The sequence below is a fragment of the Tiliqua scincoides genome, chromosome 1, assembly GCF_035046505.1.
Source record: "Tiliqua scincoides isolate rTilSci1 chromosome 1, rTilSci1.hap2, whole genome shotgun sequence".
Taxonomy (NCBI): Eukaryota; Metazoa; Chordata; class Lepidosauria; order Squamata; family Scincidae; genus Tiliqua; species Tiliqua scincoides.
Genome location: NC_089821.1, coordinates 191,175,186 through 191,189,356, shown reverse-complemented (window position 1 = coordinate 191,189,356; position 14,171 = coordinate 191,175,186). Strand labels below are relative to the sequence as shown.

Below are 14,171 nucleotides of genomic sequence, written 5' to 3'. Positions count from 1 at the left end.
AATTAGATAGAAATCATTCTAACAAATATCATAAAGCATTTGCTTACCAGATTTCTCCATTGTGAATATTACCTGCTCTCCATCTCCTGTTTTTTTAACTAGATAAAAATCTACAAAAAGACTTTTCTTCTTAACTCTATGGCTAATAAGTGTACTTAGGACCCAATCCTATCCAACTTTCCAGTGCTGATGCAACTGTGCCAATGGTGTGTGTGCTGCATCCTGTTGGGGGGGGGCAGTGCTGCATCCTGTTGGGAGGCCTCCTCAATGTAAGGGAATATTTGTTCCCTTACTTTGGGGATTCCTTGTGGCTGCATCAGCACTGGAAAGTTGGGTAGGATTAATAAACATTTCCTGAAACCCTCATTGCAAAATATTCATGAGATATATGAATTTAAATGCTTGTTTGGTGCCTTCAGATAATTGCAAAAAGGAACAGTGAAGTCAAGCAATGAAATACACGTGTCAACTCACTCTAACATATGGTGAGTCATATTTATCACTAATTTCAAAGAATTACTATTTCACTATTGACCAGAGGAATGCTCTCATCTCTCTGAAAGTGGAGAAAGTAGCATGAAGGTAACACAATACAACCTCATGATATTATTTCAGAAACATAAAGCAAAACAAGTAAGATTGAACAAAGATGTCTGTGTGAAGCAAGAACACTTTTCTTAAAAGCAACAAAAAGAAAAAAAAAACCCACTAGGAATCAGGGATAAAAATATGAGCAAAAGAAGCAACTAACTCTAAGATTCTTATTAGGGAACTGCAGAGCAGTATCACAGCACACACCCATCTATTCAACCAATTTGTTATCTTACAACAGGGATTTGCTCAAACTACAGTAAAAATGAGTATCCTTAAGACTGAAATTCTCAAAAGTAGCATTACTTTGACCTGATAATATCCTCTCTTGCCCAAGAGCAAAGAGCAAGTACATCACAGGAAAACATTGGTGAATATAGCCTATCAGAATGAAAAGACAAAGAATGTTTGAGGAAGATGCCCTACATACACAAAGTGGCAACAAGAAAGAAACAAGAGGGTTACTCCATTTGCACACATACACACACAATTCCAACCAGGAACAATCCAATAGACTGAACGGTCATAGAGTCTCTAGTATCCCACTGGCAGAAAGAGTTCCAGCCTGGACATTCTGGCCCAGTGATAGGAACAGGTTGCTTAATATTTCCTGCTGTGGTTGATGGAATTTAAGCCACATAACATGCTGAATAGCCTCATCTGGACACAATCCAAAGATCCATAGGAGCTCTGAAGCACATAAAAATCTTTCATGTACACAGGCCTTCCTATTTATTTCAATCAAAAAACTAATTCCACCTCTAACTGTAGCAATAGGATGATCCATGTTCACACAGGAACTTCATATGTGTATTGAAGGCACTAATTATGCATCGTCTCACTGGGCTGCCTAGCTCTTGGTGCAGGTCATACACATAAAAAACATATAGATGGGAAACTGAAAGAGCTCATACGTCCTACAGGAGCTCATATCACTTCCCAGTGGCAATCATTTGCTTCCCTTCAATATATAGTTTTTTTTTTAAAAAGTTAGTGCCTGCTATAGTACCCCGGGACTGACAGGGAGAAAAGATAAATAAAAACAATATATTAGTGGTCAGTAAACAGATACCACTAAAGACAGACAGAAGAAAAAAAAAAGGATTTTTTTTTTGTTGTTTGTTTGTTTTTAATAGAACAATTTCTACAATTTCACAGCTACATCTATGAAGTGCCAAGATCCTAAAATCCATATAGGCTTAGTTTAGTAAATCTTACGTCTCAATAATAAATGTTTTTGTCTAATTTGAGTAGTATCTTGTTTTAATGCCATGTAAAATATTTTCATGATAATATAAATGTCAGCATTTTTTAAAAAACTAAAAGTAAATGTGATATTTTTGGAGTGATGGTGGTAAATCAATAAATAACCTGGCTAATTTTCTATTTACTGTTAGTAAGTAGCAAAAATCACCCTGCTATAAGCTTGGTGACATAACCAGCATGCCCACAGCCATATATCATGGTAGTGTAGGATATTGTAAGTAATTAGGAAAGCCCTTTTCTAAGACTGACTTTTTTCCTGTACACACCATAGATTAGAAAATGAGAATAAGGAAGTAAAGAAAGAATTTGTGACTTTTGACAATTATTCTTGAGAGGAAGAAAAAGGTAACAATTGCCAAAAAAATCACAAAAAGATTGACATGTTACCTGGCTATGACAAAGAGCACACAACTGACACCCAAGTAAGCCAGCAGAATATACATCCAGATATCAGGGGAGAGAGGATTCAGGAAGGAGAAGACGCCCGGGTTTGTACCATTGGGCTTGCGGTACAAAATACTTATTCCGAGAGTCATAAAGGGCTTGGAAAAGTCGATGACGGTCTCTCGAACATACGTAATAGCCAGGGGTGCAACTGCAAGGTCGGCTTTCTGTTTGCAAGAAGAGAGAAAGAGAAAGAGAGAAAGAGAGAGAAATAGGCCATAAGTCAAAAGCAGCAGGCAGAAGTAGGCAATCAAATCAAACAAAACACAGACTTTACACTTGGAGAGGCCTGTCTTGGCACCAATTAAGCGGAAATTTAGAGTGCTACTGATCCTCCTCCTCTAGTAAAGAACTTGATTTATACTTCTGTTCTTCCACTATGGGCTTTGAACACTGTAATATTTACAGATGCAGTTAAAGACATGGAGGAAATATGAAAGATTACTATTTGTGTGGTTTGTTTTACATAAGAACATAAGAACAGCCCCACTGGATCAGGCCATAGGCCCATCTAGTCCAGCTTCCTGTATCTCACAGCGGCCCACCAAATTTTAATAACTCATTTATAAATCATGCTTGGCTTGTAGGTCACTTGAAGGTCTCTCCCCTTCAAAAGACATTAGGGGGGGAAACAGGTAAAAAAAATTGCTTTTAAACATGGAAGTTTATGTTGTTTCTCAAGAAAACTGTTGGAATCTACAAAATGCGAGTATAAAGGCCCAATTCTATAGGCCTGCTGTGCAGTGGGAAGTAGCAAGTGGCCATCCCTGCATGCCACTGGCCTCTCAAACAGTCCAAGTGCTGGAAAATTAGCACAGGGGACAGGCATTGGGCAGAACACAGCAGGGAGGGGGAACAGGATAGAGACAGAAGCAGGGATGAGCAGGAATGTACTGAGGGCAGGGAAGGACTGGTACTGGCTGCAGCAGCACCGCTAATATCCTATCTCCCTTCCAGACCTTGATCTGCCTTCCTAGCTTCCACTCAGGCTTGTGCCAGCAAAATTGCAGGTCTAGGTCCAAAAAGACCCATTAGGGCAATTGGAGGCTTACATTTGTTCCCTTATCTGGAAGAGACCTCAGGGACTCCCCCTCCCCAGGATGCAGCATGCACTTCGGTGGCATGGCTGCATTAGTGGGGAGGTTAGCTAGGATTTGGGCTATCAGGCTCATTTTAAAAACTTGGGCCACAATCAATGCAAACAGCCATGCAGCCTTTGCTCAGCAGTGTGACTTTTGACTCGATTTCCTCATGATGAAATATATTTTAAGTATCAAAATGTTTTAAAACAGTTTATACAGCAAAGAAAAAAGTTTTTTATCCCATCTTCCCCCACCTTTGACAAGCTTTTCACTGTACATGCACATGTGCTGTCATACTCTTAAAGCAGTTGTCTGGATTTTCCAAGTTCAAGAAGATTACATTTTTTGTAGAAATGAACAACAGGCAAAGTTCTGTACACTCACTGCTCTGCACTCTACTCTAGCATGTACACACACCAATAGTATCAACCAGTTCTTGGGCGGAGGGGGAAGGTATTGACTTCAAGAAGTACTCTTGTACTGTTGATAAAAATAACTACTCATTTTCAAAAGCTTTACAGTCCAATTCTCTAAACTTACCTGCATGTTGCAGCTGTGCTGACACAGGGCCCACTCCTATCCAATTTTCCAGTGCCAGAGCAGCTGTGCCAATGGGTCACGCACTGCATCTTGTGGTGGGGCAGCAATCACAGAGGCCATTTGTTCCCTTATCTTGGGGCAGCATTGCGGCTACACCGGTGCTGGAAAATTGGATAGGATCGGGCCCACAGACTCGAAGTAAGTCTTACTTAGTGAAGTAAGTAAACAAAACTCTTATTTACCTATGCTACTGCACCATGATCCCTAATGAGTCTACTCAAAGCTCTGCCAGCTCTTTGGCTGATGCAAGTCTGAGTGGACCCAACTGAGCATGGCAAGGCCAAACAGAGGGCATAGGATATTGGCAGTGCCATTGCCACCAATAACGCCTCCCCTGCCTTCTCCTTCCCTGCCCACAGCCCAGCAACCATGCCAACTCACCTCCTCCAGCATTGACTGGGCACTCTGGTGGCATGTATGCATGGTCACCAGCCTTTTGTGCTGGCAGCTCTGCTGCATGTGTTGTTGCTGCAACTGCAATGCTGATGGAGCGGGGTCTTCCACTGACAGAATGCTCATTCCGTCAGTGGAAGGCACCCATAGGAACTGGACACCCAGTTGATGAAATAAGTAGTTTGTTTCTACACATAACCCTCTGGTTGGCATGCAGAATAGGTCATGACACCATAATTATGGACTGACCTCTTGTGAAGAGAGGTGTTCCTATCACTGCTCCCCTCCCAGCAGGCAGTGAAAAACAAAACAAAACAAAATACAAGCAAACTTACTTTGAAAAGCCTAGGGAAGACATTGGCTGACACGTTTATTTCTGCTCATGCTTGGAAATTTTTCTTTTTTTGTTATATGATTTTTTGGGGGGTGGTATGCTTTATTGTTATATTGCTAACATTCTCATCAACAGTAGCCAGCACCACTTCTTTTTTTCCTGGCAGAAAGGTGCAGTACAAATGTTCTTATTTAATATAAAAACTAGTATGGGCATCATTTAAAGACTGTGTATAAAGACACATTTATAGACACAGGAGGTTCAAGAGGGAAAAGAGTGCTTTAGTCTTGCTCTGCCAGTCTCCTATCCCTGAAATTGCTCTCTACCAAGCTTTTATCAGAATTCAGGAGTCTGTTTCTGGGCTAAACATGGGGCTGGGTGGGAGTCATTTCAAAAGGAAAGCAATCAGCATGAGGCATAACTACAAATACTAGTACATTTCAAAATTGCATTAGGTATGAGATAGTCAATTTTTATTGGGGGGGGAGGGTAAGTATTTACAAGGTATGTAGTTTAAGAAAGACCAGATTAACCAGACTAAGTTTAGCATACTGTTTTCCAGTGGCCATTCAAATGTTTCTGAGAAACCTACAAGCACACCACAAAGGTAACAACCCTGCTTGTTCTAAAATTATGACCCTAAATCTAAATATCTAACACATTTTACATTTATTAACATTGGTGATCTATATCTAATGAAGGAAAAACAGAAAATTTCATTTTCTTTGGTGGGAAAAAAAAAATCCCACAACTGGTTCAATATTCCAGTTCCAATTTCATCATATGGAAAACAGTAACATAAGTTAGAATAATGATTGATTATAATTTTGCTTTAAGGTCATTCGCGGAGGTGAAGTTTCCCAAGTTTTTTCCAAAGCTAACTTGACAACCCACCCACAAGCTGTTTTCTCTTTTCTCTTTCTTTGTTTTTGTATTTATTACTTTTATATGATACATATACTCCCCAACAGTTCCGACAATAGGTCTATCTTAGCAAAATGTGTGGTATATTAAGTGTACAGAAGACCAGGTTTTAGAATAGGCCTTCTAATCTCTATACACTGTAGCGTATCATTACTCTAAAGCAGGGGTGCCAAAGTTTTTGGCAGGAGGGCCGCATTATCTTTCTAACATTGTGTCAGGGAATTAAAAAAAAGAATTAATTACATTTAAAATTTGAATAAATTTACATAAATGAATATATTAAAGATGAACTTATATGAATGAATGAAGGTCTTGCAATAGCTCAAGGCCTATGAAAGGCCTTGCACAAAGCAAGGCTGGCCTTTCATTTGTTGCTGCTACTGCATCACAGACGTGAAACTACAAGCAGTGGAGGGAGTCCTCATCCCACAGCTCATGAGAGAGGTCAAACAGTCGCCCTCATGCTGAGAGCAGTTGTGTTGGGCCAGTGTGGGCTCCAACAAATCTCTGGAGGGCCGCAAGTGGCCCCAGGGCTGGGGTTTGGACACCCTTGCTCTAAAGATAATGTGAACTATATAAAATTCTGTGCTACCTTTAGCTCTGCATATCACAGTTTTATTTTTATTGCATCTCTCTTTCTAATTAGAGGGGAAATTGCCAAGCAAGGCAATAAAACAGATGGGTTTGACACTTATAAAGCTATTCATGCCCTCGAGTATGCAAACATCCATATTTTTTATGGTAAATAAGATAACCTCCTTGGTTTTTCAGCTCCATTTGATACAATAAAATACTACTTTAAAAGATGAGTAAAAACATCTAATAGTGTTAAGGTACAAGCTGAAATCAAAAGTACATTCACCTATGACTAAATCCCAATGACTCTACATTTTTTAAATATAAAAGTCACATTTGGGTCTCATGGAGAGTATATGTTCACCTGGTTGAAACAACAGCAACAGGTAACACAGTATGGGCACAATCCTGAGAACTACTTGGGCCAGCACAAGTCCCTTACACCAGCCCAGGAGGGTCACAAATGTTATGTAAAGCACGTTCACGCCTCCTCGGGAGTAAGTCGTGCCAGCACATGGAGATGCACTGGCGCACGGAGGCTGAATCCAGCCTTTGTGGCGGTTTCCTTGGCAAGCCATGCATTGACATGACTGGGCCAACGCAAGGCTCTGGGGTGGTTGAGGAGGCGGCGGAAGAAAGGTGTTTCGAGGAGCGAGGGTGGTGTGTGGCCCTGGGGGCGGGCAGACAGGGAGCAGGAGGCAGGGCTGGGATCCAGCGGTTAAGCTGGGCTTCAAGTCGCTCTGCTCTCCTTGGACTTGCGCCACCTCAGGAGCTGGCGTGAGTTCGAGGAGACCCATAGGGGCAAAGCACTTTACCCAGAGGTAAGGGGAAAGTTTCCCCTTACCTCTGGTTGAGCTGCTTTGGGCCCCTATCCCATGCTGGATACAGTGCAACCCTCTTGGCTTGCCTGTTCCAGTGCAGGGTAGAATTGCACCCTATGTTTCAAAGCCTTATAGAAACTATGAAACTAGCATCATTGGCCTATGAAGTTTCTTTCCATAAAAGCATGCAACACTTTTCGATATTTAGAAACCAACTTGCAGAATGTAGCAGGGTGCTCACAGTAGTGGAGTCAGTAGAGTTTACAAAACATAAGTCCCTTGAAGTAGCTTCCACATGACAGCTACTCAGTGATTAGAGTAGTTCACCGTGTTGATCACAGTCTACCTGGAGAATTTTTCTGGCACTGCTTAGTTGTTACTACAGTAAGTAGTCTATTTTGTTACCAGCACTCTTGTGACTTTTCCTGGTAACAATAAATCTACATGATGTGGAGCTACCTCCTTGAAGAAACAGCAACAGATTGTTTAGGATCTATCCTCTTTAGAAACCTTGATCTAGCTGAAAAGTGGGAGCAAACAAAACAGATATTTTCCAGCTGCCTCTGTCCACTAGAAGGGATCAAAATCAGCTGTTACATGGGTAATTGATTTTGCGATTGACTGAAGTCATAATGCTGATTTTAAAAAGTCAGTGACAGTATAGGTAACACACACACACACACACACACACACACACACACACACACCCCGGACATGTTTTCACAATTGCAAACTGGAAGTGGGTCGTGATTATTAGTTTTACATTCTCCGCATGCTAGGGAGACCTGCAGAGGTTGGTCTGGGGCTCCCCACACCCCTGGGAGGCTGCTGCAGGCTGTTGTAAATCCAGCTAAGCCCCTGAGCTCCTCCAAAGCACCATAATCCTGGCAAACGTGTTGCTTTCTCTCCCCTCCCCACCCCTTAAGGGGACAGAGGCCAGGGTTCTCTGGCTGGGGTATCACAAGGCCCCAATTTGAGAACCTCTGCCCTACCCCCCTTCTACAGCTACTTTTTATAAAGTGGCTTTGCAGAGAGAGTGACCCATAGACATCTATTCCACTTTGCTCTTGCCACCTGGAATGGCTCTGAAGGCTAGAGGGATTGGCTGCTTACAGAGCATGTTGAGGCACCTTAAAAATCTAGTGCTGTGCCTCCCTCTGGGAATGCTACTGAATATACTGTTTTGATTTTACCCCCACCCCCCCACACACATAGAGCCTTTTCATTAACTCTCCACCTGTTTTCATGTTTTGCATCCAGTATGGTTTTAGTGATGTGCACAAACTGCTGCAATTTTGAAGTTCAGGTATAAAAATAAACTTGAATATGTTAATAAGAACTTCAATAACAAAGAGATAAAGAGGAAGGGCATCAGAAGTCAGCTATCCAGGAATCGAATCACGAAAACAGGGAATCAGAAACCACAGAAGAGAAACTGAGAACTATGCAAAGCCCAAGGAAACCTATTTGGCACATTTTGATTCTTGAGCTTTCAGTAGTCAAAAACTACATGTTCAAAGCTCTGCCCTCCCAACCATAAGGCTTTTTAAAACAATAATGCAACACAAAACAAGCTTAATATATCTGGATGGCAATTTAGCTGCAGACTTAACTACAGATACACTGAATAAACACCACTACAGAAAGCATGTGTATATGGGCAACAAATATATCAAGATTAGGCTGCCTGATCCTCATAATGTTCCCTTACCCCAAGGAGAGCTCTGGCTGCCTCTTTGGCCCCGTAGGATACAGCAGTGGCTGTCTCAGCACTGCTGTACTGCAGGAAGGGCAAGCAGTTTAGGACTGAGTTGCCCAGTTATGTATGGGAAAGAAGTGCAATGTATTTTTTATTATGTAGTTATTCAAAATGAGCTGAATGATTCAAGCAAAGACTAATACAAATGTGTTATTTTTGGCTTGCAACATCGTTAGCATGTATTGCCTCATATAACTGCTGATGTTGTAAATCTACCATAGCTTAACTGAACATCAGTGCATGTAATAAAAAAGAAGCAAAAGTTGTAAACTTCAGCAAAATACATTCTAAGTAGTTTTCTCTCCCATTTTGCTGTGCCATTTTCTGTACAAAAATAAATTACAGCCCTGGAGTTTTATTTCTGCTTTACATAAAGATGTAAGCAGACAAATGGGTTTCCAGCGGCTGACTATTACATAGTCATTAGAAGAGTGCTTCTAGTAAGACTGTACAAGAGGATAGTGTCACCTCTGAAACATACGAAGAAATGTAAACTAATACTTTAGAAATGTCTTAAGATAGACACAATAGGAGCAGAAAATGACCTCTATGAGGTCATCATATCTGTGAACTCACTTTGCACAAAGCGTTGAACAGAAATATAAAGATCAAAATATAAAAACTGTGCCTTTTCTGCTTCCTGAGCAATTCTGAGAGGTTGACCCAGGACTGTCTCAATGTTCTCATTGCACTGCAATCATTTCAATAGGTGCCTTGCATAAACAAATACATGAAATAAATATGCACAAGAAATAGTTTATATGTTTTTTACAGAAAACACAAGGATACGCTCATTGGTGTGTATTGCCTATAGCGCTGTGCACACCGTCACATTCCACTATGTAACCCCCACCCACAGTGAACTTGGCTATACCTGTGGGAAGCTGCATCATCTGTTTGATGCATCATCTGTTTCATTACTGGGAAAATGACAGCTGCAGTCACAGAAATGGGTTTATGGTTTCCTGCATACAGAATCTAGTTCACAGTAGCCTTCATTCATTTAGTCATAGGACTGAACTGAAGTGGCCTTCCATTCCTACCTCTATCTAAAAAGGGTTGAAAATGGAGGGAGGGGGCAGGTGGACACTCACTGGGGGAGGTGAAAGGGTTCTCAGTGCAGCCGTTTCTTCAGAAGCTAACTTTTTTTCTCCTAGAATGCTTCATCTGTGCGGGAGGGGGGGGGGGCTTCTGCAAAAAAGACAGGAGGACAATCCCTACAAATTAACAGCCCCATCCAACCTATCTCCCAGCATGGCAATGCAGGGGCACCAATGTAGTGTCCGCTGTATTCCACAGGGGAGTTTTGGACTCCAGAGAAAAAGGGGCATTTGTTTTCCACTGCCACCATGGGTCAACCTGGACCTGTGCTAGCTGCATTGCTGGCACAAGTCTGACTGGTGAAGATACATCGGGTCTGGAAAGGGGGTTAGAATTTGGCAGGTGCCACTGCAGCTGAACCCATCCCTCTTCCCAAGTTCAATTCACTCTCCACCCCACCCATCACCTCCCTGTTCCAGCCACCCCCTGCCCCTCCCTTGAGCCCTGTACAATCTTGCCATCTGAAGCAGATGTCCAGTCTCCATCTCTACCTGGACCTGGCTGCTCGCCATTTGCGCCCACAGCCAGTCTGAGTTCGCTGGTGTTGTCGCATTTGCAACAGGTATAACAGATTCCCATAAGATTGGGCAGTAAGTCCATTTTGACTCCTCCTGTCTCTCCTCCTCTCTGAAAGATTTAAGGTGAAACTTCAGCCTTAGTATATGTACAACAGAAGAATCTGATTGTGTGAGCAAGCCCAGCTATAAAAATTAACCAGACATGTCCATTACTTCCAGGGATACTTAAGAGACAGGGTAGCACAAGATCAACTGATAAGATGGATACATATTCAAATAATCTGCAATAAGTGGGTAGTTCTCATTCTTCCTCTTGAATATTAATATATGACTAACAAAAATCATTTCATTACATCTCTTACCATCTGGAACTCACTATCCATTGTATGGAAGGCATAAGGAAAATAATGTTTCACATATATGACTGCTCTAGACCTTCAGCTGAATTCTTCAAACCATTTACTTTAATGTAGCCACACTGAAGCTAATGATGCTGCAGAAAAAAAGTATGCAGGTTGCCTAATTTAGTTTTAAAAGTCTTTAGGATCACAGTTAAAAATGTAGGCATATACTTCAAAGCTACAGACTTAGATTAGATCACCTTGTTTTGATCCAGGATTTAAAAAGCTAATAATTTTTTTCATGAAAGATAGTCATACAAATTGATAGAATTTTTTTTTTTTTTTACTTCATCATATATGAGATCCTAATTTTGGCTAAGAAATACATACAGACTATCATTTACACTGAGACATAAAAATGATAGAAAACATTGGAAAACAGTAAAAACAAACAGTGGCTAGATATACAATCGAGGGACTTTGTAAAGATGTGTCAATACTGAAAAGGGTTGCTGGACTTTGTTCAAAGCAAACTCTAAGTACAAGGGGCAAAAAAAAAAAAGTTGGTTACTGGGGTACAAAAGTCATGCTTGATGTGTTCATCTGGCATAGCAAGCTGCACTGAAAATAGGTCAGAGTAATTAGTGTAGAGTGTCACGGATTTAGCAATTACACTATAAAAGTCACAATTATCTTTATTGGAATATCACACATTTTCACAATAAATTATCCTATGGATGGCCAGAGGGAAAAAAAGAGCAAAAGATATAATAACGCAAGACAGGTAAATTAGGACACTCTAACAATCACAAAGCATTAAACCAGGACTCAAAAGCAAAACAATATGTCACATATGCCAACAGATAAAACAAGATAGGTACTGATGCCTAATTGTAAAACAGAGATCAAGAAAGAACAATTAGAAAAAGTGAATTATGTGGCCCAAATCCAATTACATATTGTGGATCTTTAAGTGTGGCTTTAGTAAAGCTACGGTAGTTCTGGAGATATGCCAAATAAGTTTAATCAGGTGTAATTGATAACGATTAACAAAATTGATTCAAGTGAAAAGAAATGGTTCCAACATAAAAACAATGATGATTATTTACATGCTAAATAATATATGCCAGAAAAACAAAATGCAGTCTGAACAGATGGCCTTTAAAGGGCTTAAGTCATCAATCAAGAAAGAGCAAAATTAAAAGAGTGTGATGTTTAAAAACAAAACAAAAAAGGAATAGGCAAAAAACAAAGATACAAAATCAAGCATAAATCAAAGGACAAAGAAATACCCCAATACTAAACTAAATTCCGGATATCTGCCTCAGACTGTATGTATGATTCTGATGGTATCTTGCTTATTGTCCTTTATGTGTCTGATGCGTCTCATTAAGATTTGCAGAACCACTGCAATCTTGTTCAGAGAGTGTCATGAGAGCTTAATGTAAATGGTAAATTGAGTTAGGCCTAGTTCTCACTGCAGTTATAAGCAAGTCTAGCTATCTAGTTTTCTATGTTCTTTTCTAGCGTATTCTGCTGTACCAAGTTTATTTTTCACCTTATTATGTCCTTATAAAAATCAGGGCCTTTGCATGCCTAAACAGGTAACAGTCACAGCCATTTTAGAGACATACATTTGGCAACCCATCTCCTGGATAGTAATCCCTGTCAATATGGTTCCTGGTCCTGATTTTGAAACTTGTTTTGGTTACCCTGGTGGATCTACGCAAGGGACTAGACATCAGAAGCTAGTCCTAGTTGGTTCTGCTGGGCTTCACAACAGTTTCTAAAAATATATGAAGCTGCCTTTTACTGAATGTGACCATTGGTCCATAGGCAAGTCAGCACTGTGTACGCTGACTGGGAGTGGCGCTTTAGGGTCTTTCACAGCCTATTTAAAGATTGCTGGGATTGTACCTAGGAACTTCCACAGTGCTCTACCACTGAGTACAGCCCTTTCTCTATCTAGGATACCCTACTGAGTCACAGTGCTGATATGGTGTTATGCTGATTGCAAACCTACCTTAAGGTTGTCCCAGAATGTGCAGGACCACCTGCAGAGCTCCTTCTAGTGTCCCATTCTATACATTTTCAGAAACTAGCAGAGAAGATTATCCAGAGAGTTGGGCTACCTTGCTATCAGTATAGATGACACCCAGTTCTACCTGAAACTTTCACCTGAATCTAGAGAAGCAGTGGAGATCCTGAATAATTGCCTGAGGTGGATTGGATGTGGGCCAAAAAGTGGAAATTTAACCCACACAGATCAGAGGTACTGGGGTTAGTTGTACAGCCTCTTAGGGATAGGGCAGCACTCCCTTTGAAGGGCCTTGTTAACGATGCCAGGGTATTCTCCTTGATGACCAGGTGGAAGCTGTGGCCTTTTGTTCAGCTCCAGCTGCTTCTTTTTTTCTAGAGAAAACAGATTCGGCCACTCACCAAGGCTATGGCTGCAACCAGGTTTAACTACTGTAAGTACATTCTGCATGGGCTGCCTTTGAAGAACATTCCAAAACCAGAGGTGTACTAACATGCTAGTGCTGCCAAGTGTTCTGTCAGGGATCCAATTATTTCCCTTTAGTTCAATCTTCACAGGCTCCCAATTAGTTTTGGGCACATTTCACAGTGTTTGTCATTTCCATTAAAACACTATGGATCTTAGGAAGCAATCCTATAATTCCTTTCCTTGTACTAAGCCCCATTAAATATGATGGGACTCACTTCCAAGTAGACATGTATAGGACTGCGCTGTTAGTATCTTAAGGATCAACTCTTCCCTTATGAACCTTCTTTGTTCTTTCTCTGTCTCCTTCCTTCCCCTCCCTCTCTTCCCTTCAAACCTCAGGCAAGCCTCAGTCTTGTACCCACTAGATTCCATCACTGTGTTGCTCACATTTGCTTCTGTGAGCTTGCTGAGCATCCTAAACTTGCTGCTAACAGCACCAGCAATTCAACTCCAAAACTGACATAGCAGATATGGATTGGCCTGGGTTCCTATATTCCTGTCCTGCATGCAGCCATTGGGAATGTGCTTAGTGGCTGGTTTTTCCCTCCATGCTCTCTAGTGACACTGCATTGGCTCCAAGTCCTGTGGTCAATTCCCTCTTGAAGCACCTTGCTTATCCACGGCAAGCAGGTGAAGTGCTATATGGTCCACTGAAGAAGTCATTCCTAGTTTATAGTTGCTATTCTAGGCCACTGTGAATTCTGCCCTAGCCATGTTCTCATGCCTCAGCTGGAATCTCCACTTTTGTTCCCCAATGTCCAGAGTTTCCTTGCCTTTCCCTCACTCATCCCAGAATCTTGCATCTCTTTTCTTAACCCCTTGGTCCTTCTAGATAAACAGTTGGCATCATCTCTATGTGTGTTTTCACAAATCAGTGTCCTGAATATGTAATAAAAGTGTCCAGCACAACAAAAA

General features: G+C 41.2%; 1 protein-coding gene across 2 annotated transcripts in view; it reads right to left on the bottom strand.

The window, feature by feature from the left end:
- The window catches only part of GRIK2 (glutamate ionotropic receptor kainate type subunit 2), a 326,420-nt gene that overhangs the window by 185,915 nt on the left and 126,334 nt on the right, over positions 1-14,171 (bottom strand). For both annotated transcript variants that reach the window (XM_066612979.1, XM_066612971.1), the window contains exon 10: positions 2,245-2,468. In XM_066612979.1, coding sequence (XP_066469076.1) covers positions 2,245-2,468 — 224 coding nt within the window. The remainder of the gene's footprint in view (positions 1-2,244; positions 2,469-14,171) is intronic.